Source organism: Protopterus annectens, chromosome 1.part1 (genome assembly GCF_019279795.1).
Source record: "Protopterus annectens isolate FY-2018-M chromosome 1.part1, PAN1.0, whole genome shotgun sequence".
Taxonomy (NCBI): domain Eukaryota; kingdom Metazoa; phylum Chordata; order Ceratodontiformes; family Protopteridae; genus Protopterus; species Protopterus annectens.
In genome coordinates, this window is record NC_056726.1 from 1,037,266,788 (window position 1) to 1,037,293,636 (window position 26,849).

The following is a 26,849-nucleotide window of genomic DNA, read 5'->3' on the forward strand; positions in this document are numbered from 1 at the left end:
TTCCAGAAAAATCTCTTCCGCTATGGATTGCTTGAGAGACCACTCGTGAGGCATGAGAATAGCTCTGCTCAATCTGTCCGCTACAATGTTGGTTTTCCCAGGGATATGCATTGCTACCAGAAACCGATGAGAGGAGATCGCCCATTGCCATAGTCTGGCGCTTCTCGACACAAGGGGTAGGACTTGGTTCCGCCCTGTTTGTTGATATACCAAACTACAGACATGTTGTCTGTGTGGACTGCAATTGTCCCTACGGGAAGAAAGTCGTTGAGGGCTTGCAGCGTTAAAAAGCACTGCTCTCATCTCCAGGACATTTATGTGCAGATGGTACTCGAACGGCTGCCACGTCCCATGAACCATCCTGCCCTGATAATGACCCCCCCCACCCGATCAGGGAGGCATCCGTGGTGACAGTGGCTATCGGGGATGGGGGTACAAAGTACCTGCCTTGGTGAACCTGAGGAGATGTGATCCACCAAGCAAGATGCTCTTTGCATGTGTGTGTCACCAGAATCTGGTGACGCATTGGAAGTTGCTGGTATGACCATTGTGTGAACAGCATCCACTGAAGAAGGCGCATGTAGAATCGAGCCAGGGGAAGAAGAGTAATGGCCGCAGCCATGAGACCGAATACCTTTAGAACCATTCTGGCCTGTACTTTCTTGTTGGCCAGAAGGATCCTGACATGACTCTGAATGTCTGAAACTCTGATCTGTAAGGGTAGCTGACATCCGAACAGTGTTTAAGTTTGCGCCTATGAAGGTAATAGACTGGCAGGGCGATAAGGATGACTTTTCGAAGTTGATTGAGATGCCCAAATGAGAACAAAGGTCTATTGTGTAATCCCTGGCTTGTATAAGCTGATGCCTGGTGGTGGCTGACAGGAGCCAGTCGTCGAGATACGGAAACACCTGGAATCCTTGACATCTCAGGTGAGCCGTGACCACTGCCATGCATTTGGTGAACACTCTGGGGCTGTAGTGAGACCAAAGGGCAGGGCTCTGAACTGGAAATGACTGGACCCCAGCCGAAAGCAGAGAAATCTCCTGGGCGTCTGTGAATTTTGATGTGATAGTACGCATCCTGAAGATCTATTGAACACATCCAGTTGTCCTTCTGTAAGAAGGGCAGAATTGACTGAAGAGTGACCATTGAATCTTGTCTTCCTGACAGACTTGTTGAGTCTGCTGAGATCCAATATTGGTCTCCAGTCTCCCATCTTTTGGGGACCAAAAGAACCTTGAGTAGATTCCGGGCTCTGAATGGTCTATTGTAACTGGCTGAATGGCTCTTTTGCAGTAGTTTTGAGACTTCTAACTCTGCAATTTCCCATAGACCGGTGGTACATCTGGAAGGGAATTTGAGGAAGGGACTTTCCTCGAAAGGAATTATGTAACCCTTGGATATGATCGACTGTACCCATCTGTCTTGAGTGAGGGAATGCCAGGCTTCTGGGTACAGTGATAATCTTCCCGACTGCCTCCAAGGAGGGACAGCCGGGCAACATCTCAGGGATGCTGAAAGGGCTTGTCAGAGAGGCTCTCTGTTTCCCTGGTTTTGGACCCCCTCTGCCTCTAGGCGTCTGTTGTTGTTACCCCTCTGCCTCTAGGGTAAACTGACCACGTGAATCCGGTGACTCCTTGGGATTCTGGAACCACATTTTCCCACCTTTCTGTCCTTTGGGATAAGGTCTAGAAGGGGTGGAAAACGGACTCCAACAGCAGAAAGAGTCTTGCCGTCCTGTTCGCACCTGGTCAAGGTTTCCTTCACCTGAGGGCCAAACAAAGCTGACCCATCAAAGGGAGAATTTGTGAAGGGCCTTAAAGGGATCCAAAATCACATAGCCGCATCCAGGCTTGGCGTCTAAGAGCCACACCTGTACCTGCGGCTCTACTCGCTCCATCCGCAGCATAAGATATTAGCCGCATGGAGGAGTTTGCAATGGAATTGAGGGTTCCTAGCTGCGAAGCAATTTTTCTTGAGCCCCTGCAGCTGTAGGATCCTGAACTACTTCACCCAGCTCCTTAAGGATATCCCTCTGGAGTCTGGTGAAGTGACATAGGTAATTCAGCGAGCATAGCAAAGGTCGCTGAGGAAAACATCCGCCACCATTACCTATCCATGGTCCTAGAGTCCTTATTAGGAGGATGGACGGGCACGGAAGGATCTGCAAGTTCCTTTTGGTGGCCGCAGCCACCACCATGGCATCAGCGGGGACACCTTTAGTGAGGAATTGCTTGTCACAGGGCAGTGATAAATTTTGAAGGCCTCCTAGGGACTGGCTCTACAGAGTCAGGAGCTGCCCACGCCTTCGTGCAATAACCTGCATAAGGGGTCGAAAGGCGGAGACACCCAGGAGGTGGAGGCCGAGATCCAAACGCCTCTAGGTATACTGACTCATCCTCAGAGGGATTGTTGGTGGGCCAGTTTCCCCTCTGTTTAAGGAGTTCTAGGATGTCTGAGAAGGAGACATCCTCAGAGAGGATCTAGGGGATCCCTCTGACTCATCAAAGTCAGTATCCAAGTGACAGACTCGGGGAGTCTACATGCTTCCTCTTACAAGTCCTCTTCCTAGGAGGATCTCCCGAAACATCAGGAGAATCCTCGGAAGAGGAAATTCCCAATGGGGAAACCTGAGGCGGAGGATCTCTGGGTCCTGTAGCAAGAGAAGTGGCAGAGATGTCAACAGGTACTATAGAGGGAGGAGCTACGGAACAGACTGCTGACTGATACCAGTGGCCAGCACACTCTTCATCACCTCGAATGCTCCCCTCCCAGGCAGGTCCGAGAGAACCCGTTCGAAGAGCTAGGAACTCCAGGGACCACCGAAGGGAAGTCTCCGAGGCAGATGTCGGAGCCGAGCTCACCAAGGCCGAGGCTCCAAGGGGAAGAGCGGGTTCGGACAAGGGTCGATGCCACTCACCCCCTCAGAGGAGACCATGGAAGCCCGACCACGAATCCCTCTAAGGAAGGTCTCAAGAGGAGATAAGAGTAGAGGCTGAAGGAACAGAAGGGGTATCCGTCCTCCAGCCGTAGCAGTAACCATTCGAAGACTCCAACTCCAAGCTCTGGGGTAGAGTTGAAGGAGGAACTGTAACGGGGTGTGGACCAACAGTCGTCTGTTGAGACGGACTATGTAACATTTGGGCCAGTACCTGTGACTTAAGTAATCTACTGACCACTCTCTCTAGGTCATGATCTGACAGTCTGGATGACCTTGAAGATTGGCTCCGATGGCTCCGTTCGAAGAAGAGGTGAAGCCGGGCGAAAGTATCGGCTCCAAGGAAGGAGACCTCGACCTCTTCCTGGAATGAGCCATCGGAACCGATACTATAGATCCTGTCGGGCCGACTTCGGAGCCGACAGGAAGCTCGATGTATCGGCTCCAGCCGGAGCCGATACAGCCACCAAAGTAGCGGTGTCGGAGCCGATCGGGCCGACACCGATGCCTGTGCCACATGGGGGTCGGAACCGATCGGAGCCGACACGAAGTGGTCGATGCAGATTCGGCACCGATAGCCATCGGTGCCAAAGGCTGTTAAGCCAGAATCGGCTCCAGCGGGCGATCTCGACTCGAACGAGTCGGGCGAACCGCAGGCTTAGACACAGAAGCCTGGGCCTTGGAAGATTTAGCTGATTTTGATGGAGCCGACTTAGCGGAGAGCCCTCCGGCAAGAAGGCCCCTAAGTATCAGCTTGTGCGTCTTTCCTGCAGGACTCTCTGGCTGAAGGAATGACAAACAGCACAGGAGTCCTGCAGGTGAAGAGGCCCCAGGCAATACAGGCAAGAAGTGTGACAGTCTGTCAGAGACATCTTCTGACAGCACGAGTCACACTTCTTAAAACCTGAGACCCTCTCCTTTGACATGGTGCTTCACAAAACACACACACACACCAGTCAAAAATTTAAATTAAAGAAAATACCAAAAGGTATTCCTAAAACAAACACACACACACCCTAACAGGGGGATGGGATGGGTAAAGTTTGACTAAAAAATATTAAAAGAGACAGGGATTTTCTGTCAGGAAATCTAAATAATTAACTTATAACTAACAATAAAGGGTTTTTTTTAACAAAAAGGGGCTTTAATATCAATAAAGTGAATCACTTACCAGGAGCTGGTAAAAGGAGGACCTCATAAGCGAAGCGGCAAACGAGATCTGGGTACTTACCGCCTTGCATCATGGGATATGGGGCTGCCTCGAGCTGGTAAAAGTGACTCTCGAGCTTAGCAAGTGCCGAGTCGGGAGGATCGGCTCCGAACCCATCAAGCAAGAATGAAGGCGAGATTGACAACTTAACATTGGTAGTTTTATGTTGTTCCATCTTTTACAGTCTTGCATTATATTTTGCCATTTAAGGTTTACATTGTGTTGGTAGAAGTCTGTTATTCTGGAAAAAGGTGATTCCCAGGTATTTAGTTTCTTCTTTTATTTTTATTGTGTTTAACAATGGTATTAGTGAGAAGAGTTTGGGTGTTTTTATGGGGAAAATATTAGTTTTATTGAGGTTTAGTTTGTAGTTAGACAGTCGAGAAATGTTCAATTGCAGCTATTATTTTGTTTATATCTGAATTTGGTGTAGTGCAGTATATATTTAGATCATCCGCAAATGCAGTGAGGTATATTTTGAAGTTGTGTGTTGATGGAGGATTTTGGTTTGTGTTTTGTTTAATGTATAGAAAGAGTGGTTCTAGGCATAGGTTAAACAGGAAGGGTGATCATGGGCATCCTTGTCTTGTTCCATTTTTTATTAGGATCCTATTTGACCAAGTTTTATTTATATATAGAGATGTGTATGGGTTGCTATAGAGAGTTTGGATGATCTGAATGAAGTTATTGGGTATATTAAAGTAGGGTAGTGTTTGGAGTAAGAATTCTAGATTAACCCTACCAAATGCCTTGTGGGCATCCACTACCATTGTGTAGATGTTGATATTGTATCGGTTAGCATAGGATATTAGTGCATCTAATGTTAATGTATTGTCACTAGTCTATGTGGTGTAAAACCGGATTGTTCTGGGGAGATGATTTTCTCATCAGATTTTTTTCTCATCAGATTTTTCATTCCGTTTGCAAGTATAGAGGTAAATATTTTAGTATCTATATTTAAGAGGGAGATGGGTCTGTAGCTGTAGGGGTTTTTGGGGTCTGTGTTCTTTTAATATAAAGACGGTTTTAGAGGCATTAAAGTGATTATTTATTGTATAGTTTATTATGTAATTCAGTGTATAGTATAGTAGTTTGGCTATCAAGGGAGAAAATGCTTTGTAAAATTCTGATGCGAGTCCATCCGGACCTGGAGCCTTATGCGCTTTTAAGTGTTTGATTGTTGTAATAATTTCACTGATGGATATCGGTTCAGTTAGTTTTATTTTGTTGGTCTAAATTGAGTTTAGGGAATTTCAGTTTTTGAAGGAAGAGAGTTCCATCTTCCTTTGAGGTTTGTAGTATTTGTGCTCCATATATTTGAGAGTATATTTGTTCAAATGTTTTAATAATGTCTTCATTGTTTGTGTAGTTTTAGTCTCTGTAGTTTATTTCCGATATATTGGAGGCATTTTTGTGTTGGGAGATAATTCTAGCCAGAGCTCTAGATGGTATTTGAGCTTCTTCTGCGTAAGTGGCTAACATTCTGGCTTCATAAAAAGATAGGTTCCTGGTTTCTAACATATATAGATCCCTTTGCAGTTTTATAAGTTCTGCTTCTGTTTGGTTCTTACGGTTATTTATTAGTTCTTTTTCCAAGATGCTCTATTTTCCCTTTCAGTATATGCTCCTCTTCCAGTTGTATTTTTTTATAGTATGCCACTTTTTTGATAAACAATAGTCTAATTTGTGCTTTGGTTGCAGCCCATTCTATGTCAGTTGGTACTTGGGAGTTAGTGATATTTGTAAGTGCTATTTTTAGTATTGTTTGTTTCTTTTATTACATCCATTTTGGAAAGTAAATTAGGGTTTAATGACCAATTATGACCCCTATTCTCTAAATATATCTTTTTGTCCCAGTTAATGTTCAATGTGATTTCGGAGTGATCTGTAAAGAACCTGGTATGTATAGTTATTGTTGGGTCCACGTTAATGAATATGTCAGAGATTAAGAAGTCTATCCTTGACCACATTTTGTGGCATTGCGAATAGAATGTGAATTTCCCTGTTTTATCTGCACTGTTCCCATATTTAAAAGGGTCATATAGTTTGAAATCTTGTTTGAGTTCATTAAGGGCTAATGTGGCTTGTTTATTATGTGATTTGGTCAGATTAGATTTATCCTTTTCTGGATTTTGATGTGTGTTCCAGTCACCTCCAATCACTAGATAGTGATCTTTAAATTGGTTTAAGGTTGGGTATAATGACATAAAAAGTGTTGTTGGTTATTACAGGGTGTGTAAACATTAAGTACCATTATAGGTTTTGGTATTGTAGGACTACTAAATGTTACTTAACACCATCTTCCCTCCTTAAGTATTTTTTCCTTAAATTGTTTTTTAATTATTATGGCAGCCCCAGCACTGTTCGTTTTCCCCTCTGAAGCTATAATTTGACTTATCCATTTCTTTATACTAATTTCTGCCCATTGCTCTGCAGTCAAGTGTGTTTCTTGTATTAGTATGAGGTTGGTTGTGGTTTTTAATGTAAGGTGCAAGAATAATTTTCTTTTCTTCTTGTTTTGGAGCCCTTTAACATTCCATGATTCTATTTCCCACATTTATTTATTAGGTGTATTCCTTAGATATGCCATGTATATTAGTTTTGTTTTGTTATCTTTGTATGTGTTACTGTGTAATGGTTTAGGAAAGCATCTATTTATCCCCGTCCCTATACTCTGTGCCTAACCACTACATCCCTGGACCAGGAATAATCAGGGGGGGAGGATGAAGGTTCGCTATATGGTTTACCTTTACGTCTAATCTTGGAATGTGTTTTCTTTTTAGATATAGATTTAACCCATAGTACCCCCCGTGTTACTATAAACAATGTGGACAAAGCTGAAACTAGTTCCCCTCAACAAACACTGCTACTTAACATCCCTAGCCTCTTCCAACATATTATTTATACAATTATGGTATTGCATTTAAGGTGCAGCATGTATTGTTTTTGTCTTGTGACCAATTCTTTCTAATAGTATTTTTAAAACAGCATAATATACATTCCTCAATATATTATTGCAATATATGTACCACAGTAATATTGTTAAACAATCAATCTTGTCATTTTTACATTTTTTTTTCATTTGACTTCTTTTTCCTCCCCTTTATTTATTCAGATTTCGGCACCTATTTATCAGAGGTAGGAAGTATAGAGAGAGACAGAAAAAAAAAAAAAAAAAAAACCAGCTTAGCCAAACAGTCCTTCTGCTATAGTTAACATATTAAGGCTATATTTACATTACCCAAAGATTGTTACGTTATTTTACTATTTTCCTGAGATTACTTCTCTCCAGGATCTTTTAACACGTCTAGTATTTACATAAGACATTTAACATTTTTTTTTTCCTTTTTTTCCCCAATATTAATCTATGAGCTACCCTGTTTGACAGTTTATTTCTTTCCTATTATTTAAGGCTGGATTTTCATTCACCTACACAGGACTGGGTGTACCGTTTTAGTGAATGGTTCAGTTTAACAGTACCTTATTTCTTCAAGGTTTTGCTTGCAGGTTGGTTGACATCTATGGTGCAGCTTTCTTCTTTTAGCTGGTGCAGATCAATTTTCATTTTTCAGGCAGTAAAATCTTTTGGAGCTTGCTGAAATCCATTTTGTCTGACTGTTCTTAATGGAGCCCTCAAAATCGTAGGGAGACTGATTTTGCAGACCAATGTCCCAGAAGGAGGCTCCTTCCTATATTTGCGCATCGGAAACGGCAGTTGATTTTTGGTTCCTACCCAGGCTGTACTTCCTTTTCCAGTGTTCCTCATGGCTCACATCGTGGATTTAAGGGTCTAGACAGCAAGGGGAAGCTTTCAGAGTTGGATCCCAGCTAGAGTGCTCGTGAATGGGGTCATTTTTTCACCCAAGGGTCCTTATCTTTTTTTGTGGATTTATTTCACTTCTGAAGGTGGAATTTGCTTGAAAACAGCCAGGAATGTCTCTTTTGCCTCTTTGGGGTTACCTCTTTGATGTAGAAGATTAACTAATTTGGATATTTCATCTGGAATTTGATTTTTTTTTCTATTAGGAACCTGCAGTATGGAGATAGTAGTTGTCTTGCTTGTCTTATTTGTATTGGGAGGTCTTGAGCAAAGAAGATTTTATTATTCCAGGTGAGTGTGCCTTTTTTCTTTGCTGCCAGTATGATTTTATTTACATCTTGGCAGTTTAATATTTTAATATAGACAGGTCTTGGTTTCAGTGATGTTTGCATTTCCCTCAGGGCTCTGTGGGCTCTCCATTGTTATTTGCTGCATTTCTTCATGTTCCTCTAGCAGGGAATTTATTATTTGCTTGATTGTTGGTATTAGATTGTTATGAAGTACAGTTTCAGGTATTCCTCCGATGATATTGTTCCTTCGAGATCTTGCTTCCAGGTCTGTTGTTTTTGCTTGTTTTATTCTTTGTCATGGGCATCAGTTCTTTGAGAAAGAGAGTCTATTTTTATTTCATTTTCTATTATTTTGGACTCAGATTTTTCCAATCTGGATATCATTTGGCTGAATGAGTCACCAAAGGTTTGAAATTGTAATAAGTCCTTTATTGCTTGCTGGATAGGTAATAAGGCAGATTTTATGTCTTCCAGATTAACTGGCTGGTCTGTCTTGGATTTATTTGTAGTTTTAGAGTTGTCAGTTTGTTTAGTTGTCTTTTTGAACTTGTGTCTCTCAGGTGAGGCTAGTACTGATAATTTGGTCTTAGTTGTTGTTTCCATATTATTTTCCTGTTTTGACATCTTGCTACATAGTGTTTTACCAATCTTGCAGTCAGATGCAGGGCCTTAGTAGCACATGGCTTAAGTTGTTATTCAGAAAATCTTAGTTAATCCTGCTGTTTCTGAGCTGAATCTGTCACTTTTTCTTCCTCTTTTGTTTGCTGGATGATATTAGCAGTAAATATCTACAGTTATTTCTGTATTATTAATTCTGCGTTGCCTTCTGTGTTTGTTTTAACCCATGGTATATCAGAGACCTAGGTGATAGCAGTGCTCACAGAACAGCGGCCATTTTGAACTCCCAAGATGGAATTCTTAATTTTTACACACATACCCCACTACCATCAAGTTAACATTAAAATGTCCGAATCCTTTTTGGATTACTTAGTTCAAGAACAGAATGACAATCTTATACTAACAGATGTGAAGTTACCCTCTCTCTTTAATCCAACCAAGTTGATAATGATAAATGTTCAAAGTTGATTTATAACCTATTAAGTAATGTTGGTTTATCACAAATTAACAACAGCCAACAAGGAGTTACAGATTCATAGGTGAATACTAGGCTAACTGTTCTAAAGGACTATATTAAGCCTAGCCAATAACCCAAGGTCAGATTCAAACCCTGTACCCTGTCTATAAAGTGAAGACCTTAACCATCATGCCCAATTCATGTAGTTATTATAGTCTTATCAACTCTTTCTGCCTTTACTTGATAGTGATCATAACATAATTAAAGGTCTGTCTACGTCTTTTACATGTCAGTTTTCACTAACTAAAGAAGTCAAATGCATGACTATGTAAACTTATATTAAAAAAACAGAATTATTCAATATATGTGACTAGTAAGTGAATATCTACATTTCAAAAACAAAATAAAATAGGATGGGTCTGTTACAGAAAGTCTTTATATAGGACAGTAAGAGTTTGAAATTAAGAAAAATATCACAAAGTTCAAGATGCCCTGTGACTCAACACGGCTTTCTATAATGCGGAAGCCTGGTCTCTTGGTACCTTTACTATAATGCGGAAGCCTGGTCTCTTGGTACCTTTATTATAATGTGGAAGCTTGATCTTTTGGCACCTTTACTATAAATGTGGAAGCCTGATCTCTTGATACCTTTACTATAATGTGGAAGCCTGGTCTCTTGGTACCTTTACTATAATGTGGAAGCCTGGTCTCTTGGTACCTTTACTATAATGTGGAAGCCTGGTCTCTTGGTACCTTTACTATAATGTGGAAGCCTGATCTCTTGGTACCTTTAGTATAATGTGGAAGCCTGATCTTGGTACTTTTGCACACATTAGCAAACCTTTCTGATTTATGGGTTGCTCTACCACTATGATTTCCCACAGTGGGGGTTGTACCACAAATAACTGTCTCCCTTCAGAAACCATACGTTAAAAGTGCCAGGCTAGAGAAAAGGCTAATGCTACTTAACCACTCACTTTACCAGGAATGGCTAATGCTACTTAACCACTCACTTTATCAGGAATTAGTGTGGTTCCTGACAGAACACCTCTCTGTAGCTTAATTTTTTTCCTAGGTGGAGAAAGTGAAAATCACCTTCAGAGTGTTCAACCATTCATCGTAACGAGTAGTTATGATACAGATAAGTACAGTGTGCCATGTGTGCATCGGTGCATTTATTTGGGTAGTCACACTATTGGAGGCTGCTAGGGGTGGTGACACTGTATGTGTACTGGATGAGTTTTCTATAGGTGGATGCACTCTCTACAGGTGGATGCATTGTGATTCCTGAAGTGCATATTACCCAAGGCACAAGATGCAGAGAAAAAGGACACAGATTGTGCTTGCCAGCAGTGAGACCCTTTTTTTGGGAGATATCTCCCACCTTTAAATTGGTAATAGTATGTAGCAGGCATATATGAAAAGGGTTGGGAGGGTTGTCCCCCACATCGAAAGAGTAGGAAAAGGCTGGTCACCTGGCAAAAATACTGATGCTTTTCTGCATGTTTTTTTTCTTTAAGGCAATGGGTTTCGGCAGTTCAGACTGTCTGGGTTTTGGTGTTCACCTTAGTGCAAACATGCTGGAGTTTTCATGTGGTCTAGTGTTTCTGCTGCAAATGTGTGTAAGGTGTGTGTGTGTGTGTGTGTGTGTGTGTGTGTGTGTGTGTGTGTGTGTGTGTGTGTGTGTGTGTGTGTGTGTGTGTGTGTGTGTGTGTGTGTGTGGGGTGTGTGTGTGTGTGTGTGTGTGTGTGTGTGTGTGTGTGTGTGTGTGTGTGTGTGTGTGTGTGTGTGTGTGTGTGTGTGTGTGTGTGCCTATGCTACTGTGATGTACAGGCTGGTAGGGAGAACACTATTATGATCAGGTGTAAAAGCACCATCCTTGATTTAGAGACATGGTAATGTGTTGCCAATGAGGTACTTTGATGTACAACCGGACCATGTCTCTACACTGGAATCTTAGTCACTGTATTTGCAACTGACCAAACCTAGCAGTCCAATTAGAACACAGAGAGGATCTCTCACAATCCAATCCATAGAGCAAATCAGAATAGTGTTATGGTAAATTATAAGATTAACTTTAAAGGAGTTAAAGCTGCTGAAAAAAATGGATTTCAAAAGATTGAAAATAACTTACTGAAGAACTGTAAATACAGCTCCATGTACAGGTATATAGCCAATATAAGGACAAGTAGATCATATATACAAAATCTCCATGTGGATAAACAAGAATTGCTACACCCAGGCTGAGAAAACTTGGTTATTCTGAATCCTACTTTAGGAGTGTCTTGGGCCAAAACAAAAAATAACAGATCGTGATAAGACTGACTTGTAATAATAGTAATAAACAAATTCAACTATTATGGTCTAGACAACTTGATGAATATCTAACATGTGCAAAGCTAGTGGCAGAGAGACAATTAGTAATTATGATGTAGCGCATTGGGTCTAGCTCTCAGCAGTAAAATCCGCCTGTACTGACTAGCAAATGACAGCAGCAGAACAAAACATAAGTTTTTGCCTGCTGTCCATACCCTTAATGTGTCCCTAATTTCCTGTTTAAAAAAAAAAAACAGAACAGGATTTGACTGCATAATCTGAGGAATACAAACTCTGAAACTCAAGTCATTATTAAGTGATTTCAATAGTCAGGGGGTTACTCAAAGAAAAGAAAAAAAAAATAAAGATATGGAAAGGACCAAAAATATGCAGTAATAATCTGGACATTCTATGAAAATCAAGACATTAGAAAGGAAAAAAGGTGAGTGTAAACATAACCAAGTGTATTACACTGCCTTTCTGACAGCGTCCGCCAAGTATTTTATGAACTGCAAAGCTGACAAAACACTTGGCAATTTTTTCATTGTAACCAATAGTACATGAAGCAAAATATAGCTCCATGCACTACAAAGAATTATGATGATCTCACCGATCATAACCCTGTAATGTGTTCTCGACATGGATGCCTCTCGGGGTGAATTTTTTGGCATACATTTCTCCAGCACATAAGTGGGTGATTTATCAGTGACACGCTCATAATAGTCTATATGAAGACCTTAAAATCATCCCTAATGATACCTCTTAAATTACTACTTAAATAAAGGTTTAGAAAAAGGGCTGTGTCAGAGAAATGGAAGACTGTAATCACTATATCAGTCTAAGAACTACGCAGAATGTTGTATTGTGAAAAAATATCAACTCGTTAGTCTATCATCTTGTACGGGTTAGCAAGCAGAAGCAATGTTTCCGGAAAGGTTACAAACCAAATTATTTATGAAGGGAAAATACTCTATGTGGACATGTGCACCTGAGCGTTAGATCAACTATGGCCCGCAATCTAAGTTGCTAACAAAACATCTCGGCATGTACAGAACCATGGAATACACATGGACGTAACTTATACAGACATTTCCAGCTCATTCAGCAGAACTGATAGACAATTAGTCAACATGTTAACTCGTGTGAAATTGTCCAAAATATTGATTAGATGGACAAGGACTGGCTAAAAAAATAGGGCATGGTGTATACAATATGAGAATGGAACAAGTTCTAAGTGCCATCAATAAAATTGTATGAAAGGGATAATTTTTTTGGACCTCATCTATTGGGCCTATATAAGCCTAGTCAAAGCAGTACCCTGGCTTTCGACACCCAAGAAAATTATTTTCCTGTGCCCCTGTCAAGCAGAGCCACAGAAGTGATCCCCGAGGTGAATTTCCTATTTCCCATCTAATCATCAAGATTTCTCTTGAAGAGTGCTAATGAGGAGCTCTGTTTGACATAGATAAGTAGTCTATTCCAGAGTATGGGAAGTCTCTGGGACAAAAATCTATCCCTCCAGCATGTTCTGTTTATTGTGGTGACAATGTTCAGGTCCCTACAGTGTGTAGCTCAGAGTGATTGGGATTTCTTTAAGTGGAGCATGTCCAACAGCTCTGGGTTTGACATAGCTTTGTATGTTAGGCAGAGGTCGCCTGAGTAGGCGATATACAACAGAATAAAGCTTGAGTTTTTTGAAATGGTCTGCGTAGGGCATCTGAGGCCAGTAATCCTCTTTGTGAGGTATTTCTGTGGCCTTTCCAGTTGCTGTAGATGTCCTGTAAAGTACATACCAAAAGGGGCATTGTACTCTATAATGGGTCTAATGAGTGATGAGAGGAACAATGACCTCTTTTTTTCTGGATGAGAAACCTTTTGTGATGAGGTGTGCCACGTACAAGGATTTCATGACCACTGTGGCGATGTGATTATCAAAGGAGAGACTACTGTCCACCTGTGTCCCAAGGTCTCATCATACTTTTGGTGTTATGTAGACTACCACCTATGTGGTAGTTTATGGGTACAGAGTTTTTACCAGAGGGGATGACAATACACTTTTTGGCATTGAGCTTCAGGCCATGGCTTTGACACCAGGCATCTGTCTCAGTGAGGCCCTTTTGTAGGATGTCCACATTGTTAGCAGTTCGATTATGGCTCCTAGTTTGCAGTCATCTGCAAACTTCGTTAACCAAAGACCTTCTGTGTTTGGTATCTACTTCAGAGAAGTAGATACCAAACAGGAGAGGACCCAGGACTGAACCCTGTGTTCCTCCACTTGTCACTGGTCTGAAATTGGATTTGGAGTCTGCTACTTTCACAGTGTGGGTTCTGTCCGTGAGCCAGTTGGCAACCCATCTTGTGACATAGGGATTTATACCTAGTTTAGTGAGTTTATCTGCAATTCCAGAGTGGGGGATGGTGTCGAAAGCCTTGGCGAGATCTAGATAGGCTGTGTGAACCACGTTACCCTCATCTACGGCTTTGGTGACTGCTTCAAAGAAGTCAATCAGGTTTAGGAGTCCTGATCTGCCTTTTACAAAACCGAACTGGGTGGGGTCCAGAGTTTGGAGGTTACCAAGGTCTTTGTTTATAAGTTCCATGATGACACGTTCCATGGCCTTGCAGACCAGGCTCTTTAGGCTAATGGGGCTGTAGTTCCCGGGGTCCATGGTGGCTCCCCCTTTGTGGTGTGGGATAACAGTCGCCGTCCGCCATTCAGTAGGCACAAAGCCTGAGGTGAGGATATGATTGAACATGGTGCTTAGGTGGGCTGCCAGTTCATTCTCTAGTTCATTAAACGCAGTCTGGGATGTTGTCAGGACCCATAGATGTTGTGTTCTTGGCTTTGGAGAGAGATTTTTACCTGTGCAACCGTGATTTCAGGAAAGTACAGTTGTGTACCTACTATAAATATAGATGTTTTGAGTGTATTCACTGTTGCAGTCATTACTCTTGGGTTATCCTGCTGGCAGGCTACCCGCAGTCGGCCTGAATTCTAAAGTCTAGGTCCAGCGTCGGTTGCTGTTGCCTCTTCCCTGACGTCAGTGCGCCAGGGGTATAAAAGATGCAGCAGATGCCATTTTCTTCAGTATTTCTTGCCCCAGATGTCAGGTGCCCCCAAGATGGTAGGCTAAAAATTATGCATGCAGTAAAATAAACATTTCCTTCATCTACAAGCAAATACACCACATAGGCTGTATAGGATAGAGAGGTATAAATAAGTCCCAGCAAAGAAAAGGGGGATGGTGGGTGGGTAACCTAGACTGAAACAGTGAATACACTCGAACATCTACATTTATGGTAGGTACACAACTGTACTATGTTCATAGTGTTTCACTGTTGCAGTCATTACTCTTGGGTTGAATCCCAAAGCTGAGGTTGGGTGGCTGGGCCTAAATAGGATTAGGAGAGGCTATAAGGCCCTGCAGAACTGCAGTGGCAAACCCTGCTCTGGATTTAGAGTAGAGGGGTAAATGGTAGTGCTTGGTAAAAGTGTGCACTGAACCCCAAGTTGCAGCCTCTAAAATTGTGCACTGAACCCCAAGTTGCAGCCTCTAAAATGTCTTTGGTTGGTACTCCTCTGAGAAAGGCTGCTGAAGTGGCTTCTGCCCTGGTTGAATGTGGCCTAATGCCCTTAGGCACTGATTTGCCATGTTGAGAGTAGCAGAAATGAATGCAGTTTCCTATCCATTTTGAAATAGTCTGCTTTGAGATAGGCTTTCCTTGAGATCCTGCAGCACATGCCACTAAGAGTTGCTCAGTCTTTCTGAAAGCTTTAGTTCTGTCCAAGTAGAAACGTAGCTGTATGTGTATGTCCAAAGAATGCAGGAGTCTCTCACCCTTAATCTGTGGGTTGGGATAAAAAGTAGGCAAATGAATGGTTTGGTTAAAGGCCACACTGGACACTACCTTAGGCATAAATGTTGGGTTCGTCCTTAGAGAAACCCTGTCTGGATGGAAAATGATGAAAGATTCCACAGCCATGAGTGCCTGTAACTCTGAGACTCGTCTTGCAGAGGTTATTGCTAGGAGCAGAGCTGTTTTCCAAGATAAGAACTTTATATCAGCTGTATTGGCTGGTTCAAAAGGTGGCAGTGTGAGTTTTTTCCAAGACATAATTGAGGTCCCATGCAGGTAGTGGGGCTCTCCTTGGTGGTCTTATGTTTTTGGCCCCCTGAGGTACTGCCTTAGCAATGGATGAGAAAAAATAGGTGGTTCTGTATTGTAATGAGCTGAAATGGCAGAGACATGGATTTTAAAAGGCATCTCAGTTAGGTATTGTAAAATCTGAGGAATATTTGGTACAAACGTGTCAATTCCTTGTGCCTGGTTCCAAATACAGAATCTTTTCCATTTTTCTGCGTAAGATTTTCTGGTACTGGGCCTCCTGGCCTCCAAAATAACATCCATCACTGCTTTAGAGAGAGGTGTGTTCTGAATGGCTACATTATCCGCCATGCTGCCAAATTTAGGGAATTGAGTTGGCTGTGCAAGATCCGATTGTTTCGCTGGGTCAGTGAGGAATAAGAGGCAATGTCCAGGCTGGGCCTTGAGACAAGCTTTTTAGGATTGGGTACCAGTGCTGGTGGGGCCAGTCTGGGGCAATAAGAATCATTTTTGGCTTTTCTTGTCTGACCTTTCGGAGTACCTTGGGGAGGAGAGGCAGAGGAGGAAAGGCATATACGGTTAGGCTTTTCCAGCAGAATGATAGAGCTTCCACTTTCCATGCCTGCTTGTGATAGGTCCTTGTGCAGAATCTCTGTAGTTGACAGTTGTGAGGGGAGGCAAATAGATCTATGTCTGGGCGTCCCCATTTCTTTGTTATCATGCTGAAGACTTGTGGATCCAGTTTCCACTCATGGGGATCCGTGAGGTTTCTGCTTAGTTCGTCTGCCAGAGTATTTTTCTTTCCTGGCAGGAATTATGCTTGCAGGTGTACTTGATAAGTCAATGCTGTGTCCCACAAAGTCATTATTCCTGTGCAGAAGAGGAGTCAGAGGAAATAAAAACCTGATCAGAAGATTCATAGTCTGTCTCTTACCTAGGCCTCTTGTCAGGAGGGGGATGGTAACCCCTGATCAAAGTAATTAGGTCTTCGGCCATTTTGAGCATCTGTTTTTTAGGCATGGAAGTCTGTCCAGGAGAATGCTGTACTTGTTTCTTTGTCTTTAGAGCTGCTTTAGTCTTTGCTTTGGAAGCTGAAGTAGGCTTTACATATAACTGTGTAGTTCTGAAAACAACCCTCAGAAGCCGATGCCTGCTCAGCGGCTCTGGACCCATCGGAGGGAATGGTTTCTGAGTGTCCAATACCTTGAGTATCCAGAGGCCTAGCTGGCTCCACGTGGGAGTAGTCAGCGGCCTGTGGCTCTGAGGTAGCGGGTGTCAGGGGCTGCGAAAGCGCCTCACTGAGAACCAGCGAACCGGCGACTGGCTTAGCAAAAGCCTTGTTGTCGGTTTTGGATCTCAGATGCCTGTCCTTATCTTTTTAATTGCGGTTTTTAGAAACTCCAGGCATCGGCTGTTCTGACGGCATTATATAATTGAATTTTCGGTCAAAGTAATGAAAAGCAAAATCGAACCGATGCTTAATAGTGCGTTGGTTAAATCTAGCATAAAACAGACAGCTAGCAACATTGTGATCAGGGCCTAGGCAAGGAATACAGTAAGAATAAAAATCCTTATGCGGTATTTGCTTCCCACAAGAAATACAATTGTTAACTTTTTCTGACATCGGTCTGGAGCAAGAAAAAAAGTTTCCCCAACGAGGTACTTAGCTTTAATGAAGACTTTGGATCTGAAATTCGTCTTTGAAAATCTCAGGAGTCGGCCGACCAGCACTTGTGAATTGCTTTTGCTTCGGGCACCGCACGGCAAGAAAGACCGAAGAAAATGGCGTCAGCTGCATCTTTTATACCCCAGGCGCACTGACGTCAGGGAAGAGGCGACAGCAACCGACGCCAGACCTAGACTTTGGAATTCAGGCCGACTGCAGGTAGCCTGCCAGCAGAATAACCCAAGAGTAATGACTGCAACAGTGAAACGCAATGAACATCTTCGCATTCCTCCGGTATAGAGATGGTCCCTTTAGGGGGCGAGTTGGGGGAGTAAAGTTAGCACTGAACCTATCTACCAGGATGTTGGCAATATCATTTGGCTCTATATATTTAGTACCATTGTGCTATAACTCAGAGCAGATCTGGAGTGTTGCCACTGAGATTCTTGACATAGCTGTAGAATGCTTTGTGGTTGTCTTTAGAATCAGTGGTAATTTTGTTTTCATAACTAGCTTTGGAGGATTTTATGAGGAATCTCAGCTTCTTACTGAGGTTGACCAGGGAGTTCTTCCAGTCATGGGATTTTACTTTTTTGCAACAGTTTCTTTCTTCTGTTGTAGAGTTTGTTTATGGCAGGAGACCATCAGATTGGCTTCCTTTTTGGGAGGATAGCATCTTGGTTCTGTTAGGGATGGCACGATCCATGCACTCATGTAGGTGCTTATAAAGTACCTTTGTGTAGGATTCAGCAGTCGCAGAATATGCTAATAACCACCAGAGTCTTTACAATCCTAGCTGTGCCATACAAAATACTTTTGTTCCCAAGTTCCTTGGATACCTATATGGTGGGGTGGGTTAGCAAAGAAGTAGCTTAGGGTCTATATGGGGGGTATTGTTAGCTAGGGATTGATTTACTTATGCTGACCTCTGTCCAGAGACATGGGGGCCAGATTGGGGTGTTTATGGTGCTGTTTTTGTGGATGTACAAGAGATCCATCAGAGCTGGATCTGAAGATGTATGCCAGACATAGATCACCTCACAGTAACCTGTGGACCAAGTACAGAAATAAGGCCTTAAGGCAATTTGTGTAGGGCAGGGTACTCATACCCTGGATGCTCCTGGTGAGGAATCTTTTGAGGGTGCAAGTGCCTGGTTAGGAACATGCCAAAGGGGGCACTGTACTCAATGAGGAGTCTGACAAGGACAGAGTAGAGTGGTACTAGGACTTGCTTGGACATGGGATGCCATACCCCTATGAGCTGAGTAACACAAAATGATTTTCTTGCTATCTCGGCTACACAATGGTTGAAGGAGCACATTACAGTCTACATATACTCCCAGATTTCTAACCATCAGGTCAAGTCTTAGGGGTGGTTTATTGCCAAATTAGCTTGGGTAGGTAATTTCCCAAAGGACACTATAACGCATTTCTTTATATTGAGTTTTAATTCATGATTTTGCCACCAGACTTTTGTTTCTGTTGGACCTTCTTGTAGGATGCTGATGCCGGGGGGAGGGATCTACGATAGCTCCCAAATTACAGTCATCTGTGAACTTGGTGAGCTAGAGGCCTTTGACATTAACACCTACTTCCAAGGAGTAGATGCAAGACAGGAGCTGGTCCAACAGTGCCTTGGGATACTCCGCTAATGACTGGTCTCCTGTTGGAGGTGGTCTCAATAATCCTGAATTCTTGGGTCCTGTGAGGCAGCCAGGAATCCAATGAGTTAAGTAAAGATTTATAAATAGTTCTGAGAATTTGTCAACAATACCTCAGTGGAGTATCGTATCAAACTTCTGGCCAGGTTAAAGGTAGGTGGTATGCAGTGTTTTCTCCTAATCCAAAGCCTCAATGACCAACTCGAAGAATTTTACCAGGTTGAGCAGGCAAGATCTTCCCTTATAGCCTAAATTGGATGGGTCCAGTGTCAGTTTGCCAATGTCCTTGTTGATCATTTCCATGATAATTCATTCCATGGCTTTGCATATTAGACTTTGCAGACTGATGGGTCTGTAGATCCTTAGTTCAGTTGATGGTCCACTTATGAAGATGAATAACTGCTGCGGCTCTTCATTCTCCTGCCATGTAATCTGTTTTGAGGCTGTAGTTGAAAAGTGCCTAAAGTGGTCCTGCTAGGTCATGTTTTAAGATATTTAGGAGGACACCATGGATACTGTTGGGGTCCAGTGAAGCAGTGTTTTTTGTATTAAAGTTCCATGACGACTTGCTCCCTATTGATAGTCAAGGGAATATGCTCGAAGGGATTTCACAGGAGTATTGTGCGGGTGAAGTTAATGGAGAAGGAAAAAAAAATCAGCAATACCAAATATTTAAGCAGATGACAGTAAATTGGGAAAAACGGTTCACTCAGAGTCGGATACAGGAATCCAGCTGAAAGGATTAGACTACTTCAGTGAATGGCCATGGTAAATTAAAATGAAGATAAGCATAAAAACAAACTAAATACAAGTCCTTTTGGCCAAATAAATATTACAAAGCTTATATTACGAAAAATATAGAACAAAGGGGAAAATCTTTTGGGGATTTGGGAGTACTTGTGGAGAAGAAGCTCTCCTTTGAAGAACATATTGAAGTGGTTTGTCTCTTGGCCAATCGGACTACAAGATATACACTTACAAATTCTGAGGGTAGGAAGGAACACCTGATAAAAAAATATGTCTTATGTCAAAATTGGAATATGGACCACTAATGTGGCATCCATAGCACAAAACACATATACAAAACTCTGAACACCTCTTACCAAATATCAGCTTAGGCTGAGATTAAGATGTCCAGTGAGATCAGTGTTCTACCCCATTTAGCACATCCAACATATTTATGTTCTGATATGTTATTTTAAAAGAATGTAATATCTAGACAGTACACATTATATTAGATTTACTGTCCTGTAGAAGATAAGAGAGGAAACATTTTACAGTGCACACGTTTTCAAGATCTAATTTTTTTTGTTGTTTTTTTTGGGGGGGGGGTTGCAAAAATATGCAGTAAAGCAAATAAGATTTTAGAGTGCCTTAACACAACTGGCAAGTTGTTCTCATACAGACTGGTTGATGGATGGAATAATGTACAGCTGGTACATACAATTAGACTGGATGCACACCTCACTGCTTTAAGTAATGAAGGTATCTAAAATGGGTTAAAATTCTTGATCCTTGCCTGTACCTTGTTTTTAAAGGATATGACACAACCATGTGCCTTTTCCAACAAAACATCATACTGCCACAACACAACTGCCAGCCTTGAACATCCTGGTATTTGTCCAAGGAAATGGCATTCATTAGTAGCAGTGCTATGAAAGTAAAAAAATAGTATTCTGAGATGGTGCTACAAAGGTACATTGGTCATGAGCCCCTGTGCACTGTACAATACCTGGAAGTTGATAGAACAATAACCCTTTCTAGTAAGTGTACTGTTGTCCATGGACACCAGATGTGGCCTTTATTACCACTTGTCTGCAGTCTACATCTCCCTACACTTCAGGGAGGTTAGCAGGAAGTCACACATGCTGAGTTAGTTGCTGTGTTCAAGAAATAAATGTGTTCATACAGGTGTCAAATTTTTTTGAAGAATACTGTATCAAATATTCTATGGTCAAGTTCTCTGAAATACTCCACGTTTCCCCATCTGTCTCTGAAAGGTCTCAGTAGATATACTTAGATTTCTATGTACTACTACAGGAAGGCTACACATTCCTACACATCCTGCCTGTGGGCCTTACAGGTCAAGTTGTACCTTATATATCTTTATCCATGCCAAGGCAATTGTGGACAACTGACCTATCAGGGAGGAAATGTTATGCTGTGTTCGTACCATTTTGAATCATGAAACCTGCTGCCATGTCACATTCCAAAGTGGACACTAATGACACAAATGCACCTGCTGCCATGCCACATTCCAAGATGGACATTAGTGACACAAGTGTCTCCATTGCCGCTTCAGGTATTTTTGCCAGATGCAACTCTAAGTTTCAGCATTCCTTTTAAATGCTGTTATACTCACTGAATTCTTCAAAACTTTACCTTTATATTCAGGCACCACTTTGCACCTAATGACTATGAGGGATGACGTGCTTTTGGCAAAGTCTTACTATATTTGCATCTCATTATGCTATAATGATACTGCACTTCATTTCCATGTAATTACATGTCCATTTACATACTCTAAATGGTACGTTTACTATCTGCCTGTAGACATTTTCTGTAATAATCTACAGCTACTCTTACTCTAACCAATTTGAAGACATGCAAGTATCCTAAGTAACATATGGAAAATTCAATTCTCCCACAACAAGTAAAGCATCTTCATTATAATTATTTTAATTAAAATATTTAATCTTCCTTGAGACACCCAGTCCCCTGCAGAAACCATGCATATTTTACATTACTCTATCACCATGTGCACTACAATTTACATTATCTCACCTGCTATAAATGATCTTTAAAATAAATATATAAAAAGGTATAATTTTGTATATGTTTTGCTATCCCATGTATTCCATTCCCCTTTCAGTACACAATCTGTGTTCAGAATAAAATATAACGAAAATATACACCTGCTGAAGCTTTGTGGAAAATCAAACAAACATTCTTTTTTTTTTTTTTTTTTTGCAGGGGGGAAGCTTATGTTCAAGTGTGTGTGTGTGTGTGTGTGTGTGTGTGTGTGTGTGTGTGTGTGTGTGTGTGTGTGTGTGTGTGTGTGTGAGAAGTGGGAGTACTTTACATCCACATGGCCTCTTTCTTATACATAACTCCAGGGCCACACAACAATTGGGAAAAGAGAATACACACAAGCGTAAACAGCTTATGCGACTGTGATGTTGTAGTAGAGCCAAAACCATGTAAAACTATTCCAAGAGCTACTACACCAGGGAGTTTGCCACAGGGGCTATTAGTGTGGGCATCTGCACTTAAAATCTTATAGCCCTCCATTCTGCACTTAATTTATTAGCTCTTCATCAAAACACTAAGCCTTACGTTAGTGAACTGTAAATGCACAGGCTATGAATTTTCAATACAAAACTGTCCAAGTAAATGTTTTATGGAGGTTATTTTAATCATATCACACATTTGCATTTAAACAGAGCAATGAAAGATAGACCCCTCTGTCACAGTCCATTAAGTATTCCCTTTGGTATCTAGGAGAAAGGATTAAGTGCTTGTACACTAAATCTGTACTTAACCAAGGGACACCATTTCTGACTGTGTGAGCAAATACGAAGATGCTACAATTATGCCAGTTTCTCAGTCTTTAAACTGAATATTTGTGTAGGCTGCCGAGGCTGGCTTTTACACCTATACATGTTAACAACATCCTTATTTTTTGTCTACGTGATTGGTAAACTAAACCCATGAAAAACATGGGTTTGGTTCACAGTTAAATATCATATAGCAAAGTACCAATTATCGGCTACGTGGAGGGCATGAGAATTAAGACAATGCACTGTCTGCACAGCTATGTGCCACACAAAGCGAACTCCTGTGCACAGCTCTCATCTTAGTATCCCAGCCTTGATGTTTCCCCCCTGGATTTCTAGTTGTACTTCCTTTGTTTGCAGCGATGGCAGCAGTTTAGCAAGATTTGCCTCTTGCACTGAATATGAAATGGTTATGAGGAGCTTTTCTCCCCAGATACCTGCAGGTAATAGGATGAACACCAATGGGGAAACTGATCGATGAAATAACAATAACAAGTAAAACAAATAGTCATAAGATTTCGTATCATCTGAAGATCTGTCTCCACATAATTAAGTGCACCCTATACATGCTATACTGCTATTAAATGTACAACAAACAGCACTATCAAGTAACAGGTTACCACAGACACACACGGAGAATCATAGCTCCGCAGACTCAAACACATGCAAAAAATAACACACACACACACACACACACACACACACACACACACACACACACACACACACACACACACACACACACACACACACACACACACACACACACACACACACACACACACACACACCTTACCTGAAATGGACACATGAATAGACGCAAACAGAAAGAGGGCTGCAATCAGTATTTCTGAAGCAGAATTCATGTCTTGTTTTTGCCAACTCTTGTTTAGGAAGTTATCTTCATCTGTTATTGTAATGTTCTTGAAGAGATGAAAGAAAAATTAAACATTTTGTTTCGAACATATTCAATATTCTGCTTAAAAAAAAACACTGACTTGACTGTGAGCATTCTGAAAATCTGACTGCATCTTGCAATAGAGTGAAAAACAATATTACTTCAGCCAGTGTGGATATTTGATTGCCAAACCAAAACAGGCAAACAGTGAAGTCATATTTCTGTTGCAACTAAATTATGAGCAGGTCACTGAACCTAACTGGCTTATTGTGTGTTCCAGACATGGATGCCAACAAATTCACAGAGAGGTCAAGCTTTGGCATCCACATTGAAAGTACATAATAATAAAAGGGTTATGATCAGAGACCTGATCATAATTCCTTGTAGGGCATGGAGCCTTATCTGGTCCGTGTACTTCTAGTTACAGAAAAACTGCCAAGTGTTGCCATCTTTCAAAGCCACAAGCATTTATTTATTTTATTTTACATTTAACTGGGAAATTCCGACTGGACCAGGTCCATTTTCAGCAGAGGCCTGGGGAGAAAAGCTCCAGCATCAAGTTATACAAATACAGTACATCCAGCAGAATACATAAAACAGGTTTTATCATATATGCTGAGCATAGTAATATAACAAGAAATTAATAAATCACTCCAGGTAAAAGAAGATATAGAACATGGGTAAAAAGACAGTGTCAGTTATACATTGGTAAGAGAAGAAAATTTTATCAAGTAAGATTCTATAGTTAAAAGTACCCTTTCAGATGACCAAGCCTACAGGGGATCAGAGATCCAGCATGTGATCAGAGAGGAGTTTGGGGAGTTAGTAGTAGTATGGGTAGGGTTATGTGATACAAGGGCACAACCAGGTACTAAGAAGGTGCAATTTGAGGGAGTTTTTGAATATGGATGTGGAGAGGGCAGTGGACACGGATAGGGGAAGAGAGTTCCAATTTCTGGCAACGGTGTGGGAGTAGAGCGCTTTCCCTGCATTATTGTTAGCCTTGGTGATGGAGATGACAGATTTTTCACTGGATCTTAGGTACCGGTTTGCAGTATAGACAGTAAGTAGGTTGGATAATGAAGGGTTTTTTCAGGATATTAGTTCTTTTAGTGCAGCACAGTGACGGGTTCTATAGGTTGAGTTAGTAGCAAACTTGGCTATTTTATTGTAGCATGATTCTAGTTTGTCTAGGTCACATTGTCTGATTTGGGTAAAGATTGGTGCTGCATATAATAGAGTTGAGAGGAGATGGCTTTGTGCAAGAGTGACTCTTGCTTTTTGAGAGAGAAAGGACTTCTTCTGCCTGTATAGGGAGCCTAGTTTTATGGGATGAGATGTGAACAAAGTGGAGATTATTATCTATTTCAATGCCTAGAAGTTTGGTGTGGTTAGAAGGGGAGATGGTGGTGAAGTCCTTAGATGTTATGGTAAAGGACAGGTTTTTTTTTTTTTTTTTTTTTTTTTTTTTTTTATCTATTGGGGTAAATAGTAGCAGTTTTGTCTTTTTGGGATTTAGAATTAGTTGGATACCCGATATCCATTTTTCTACTGAGTTAAAGGTATCTTGAGTGAATGTATGTAGGGTGGTGGGAGATGAGGCAGAGCAGATCAGGGTTGAATCATCCGCATATTGTAGGAGTGTGGCATGTTGTGTAGAGCTATTGAGGTTATTTGTGAAAATAGAGAACAATAGCGGGCCCAGTATAGAGACCTGTGTGACTCCTATGGTGGTTGGAAGTTGTGTAGACAGAGTTCCTTTCCACTGGACTGATTGTTACCTGTCAGACAAGTAGCTTCTGAACCAGACTATAGTAGAGGAGGTGAAGGATAATGATGTTAGTGAGTCTAGTAGAATGGAGTGGGAGACCATATCAAATGCTTTTGAAAGGTCTAGGAAAATGGCTGATACATATTTGTCATCATTCCTGTGAAGGTTTATATAATTAGTGAAGGATAGAAGGGCTGTGGTAGTGCTGTGATGTGGACGGAAACCATGTTGTGTGTTAGCTAGTAGATTGTGTGTGTTAAGAAATGTCATCACTTGAAGTGGATGCATTTCTCAAGAATTTGGATAAGGGGCAAAGGATGGCAATAGGTCGGTAGTAGGAGAATTCGTAAGAATTACCTCCTTTATGGAGAGGAATGATGTGAGATACTTTCCAGAGTTTGGGTATGTAGGATTCTAGTATGGAGCGGTTGATAAGGATGGAGACAGGATATGATAGGGAGTCACTAGCCATTTTTAGGTATGCAGCAGGTATGTTATCAGCTGCTAGTGTGGTTGGCTTTAGTTTTAGGAGGAGTTTTTTGATAGTTGAGGTGGGTAATGGTGATGGGCTAAAAGAGGGGGTGGTATGGGATAGGTTAGGTTGCGATTGGGGTAGACTGTTTTTGGTTATTTGACTGGACAGGGATAAGATGGATTTAGTAAAATGGTTATTAAATTGAGAAGCTATGTCTAGGGTATTGTTAGTAGATCTGGGTGCTGGAGTTGTGGTTTTGCCTGGCTTTAGTAGGGAGTTAATGGCATGCCAGAATTTTTGTGGATTATTTGAATATTTCCTTTGGGTGCTAAGAAAATAGTTTTGTTTGTTTACTTTGGATTCAGTCTTGGCCTTGTTTCTAAGCTGTTGATAGCATTACCTGGAGCTACGAGTTTTGTCAGTTTTCCAGATTTTCCAGGCTTTAACACTAGCTTTTAGTAAGGCTCTGGTGTTCCTATTTAGCCAGGGTGCATAGTTGGCTTTAACTCTGATCTTTCTGCTGGGAGATAGACTGTTAAGGATGTTAGAGAAGGTAGTACTGAAGTAGTCTACTGCCTGGTCTAATCGAAGTGTCCGTAGTGGTTCCCAGTTGCAGTGGCTTAGGACAGTATTTAGGTATTGTGGGATAAGGTTACGGTCATCTCGTACAAATTTGTAGACTACTGGTTTGGGGTTATTGGAGTGCTTGTGGAGTTGGAAGGTGGGGAGATGATCACTTACATCACCTGAGAGACAGCCTACTGTATAGTTTTGTTTGGGATAGTTGGTTAGTGTCCAGTCCAGTATGGATTCTCTCTGTTTTCTCATCTATTCTAGTTGGTTCTTCAATTAGTTGAGAGAACCCATATAGATTGATATGTGTTGAGGGGCTGCTGGAATTACAGGCTGCCCAGTCAGTGTTAAGGTCTCCTAGTAGCATTGTTTCCGGAGGTAGATTGTCCTTTGTCCAGTGTAGGATGTCTTCTATTATGAGTGAGTTGTTGCCTGGAGGTATGTAGCAGCATATTATATGGATCTTCTTGGTGTTTATGGATAGGAAAG

The 26,849-nt window shown here is 41.5% G+C and overlaps 1 protein-coding gene across 1 annotated transcript in view; it reads right to left on the reverse strand.

Moving 5' to 3' along the window:
• The window catches only part of LOC122808805 (deleted in malignant brain tumors 1 protein-like), a 568,450-nt gene that overhangs the window by 508,066 nt on the left and 33,535 nt on the right, over positions 1-26,849 (reverse strand). The window contains exon 2 of the mRNA XM_044079867.1: positions 23,440-23,566. Coding sequence (XP_043935802.1) covers positions 23,440-23,509 — 70 coding nt within the window. The 5' untranslated portion in view covers positions 23,510-23,566. The remainder of the gene's footprint in view (positions 1-23,439; positions 23,567-26,849) is intronic.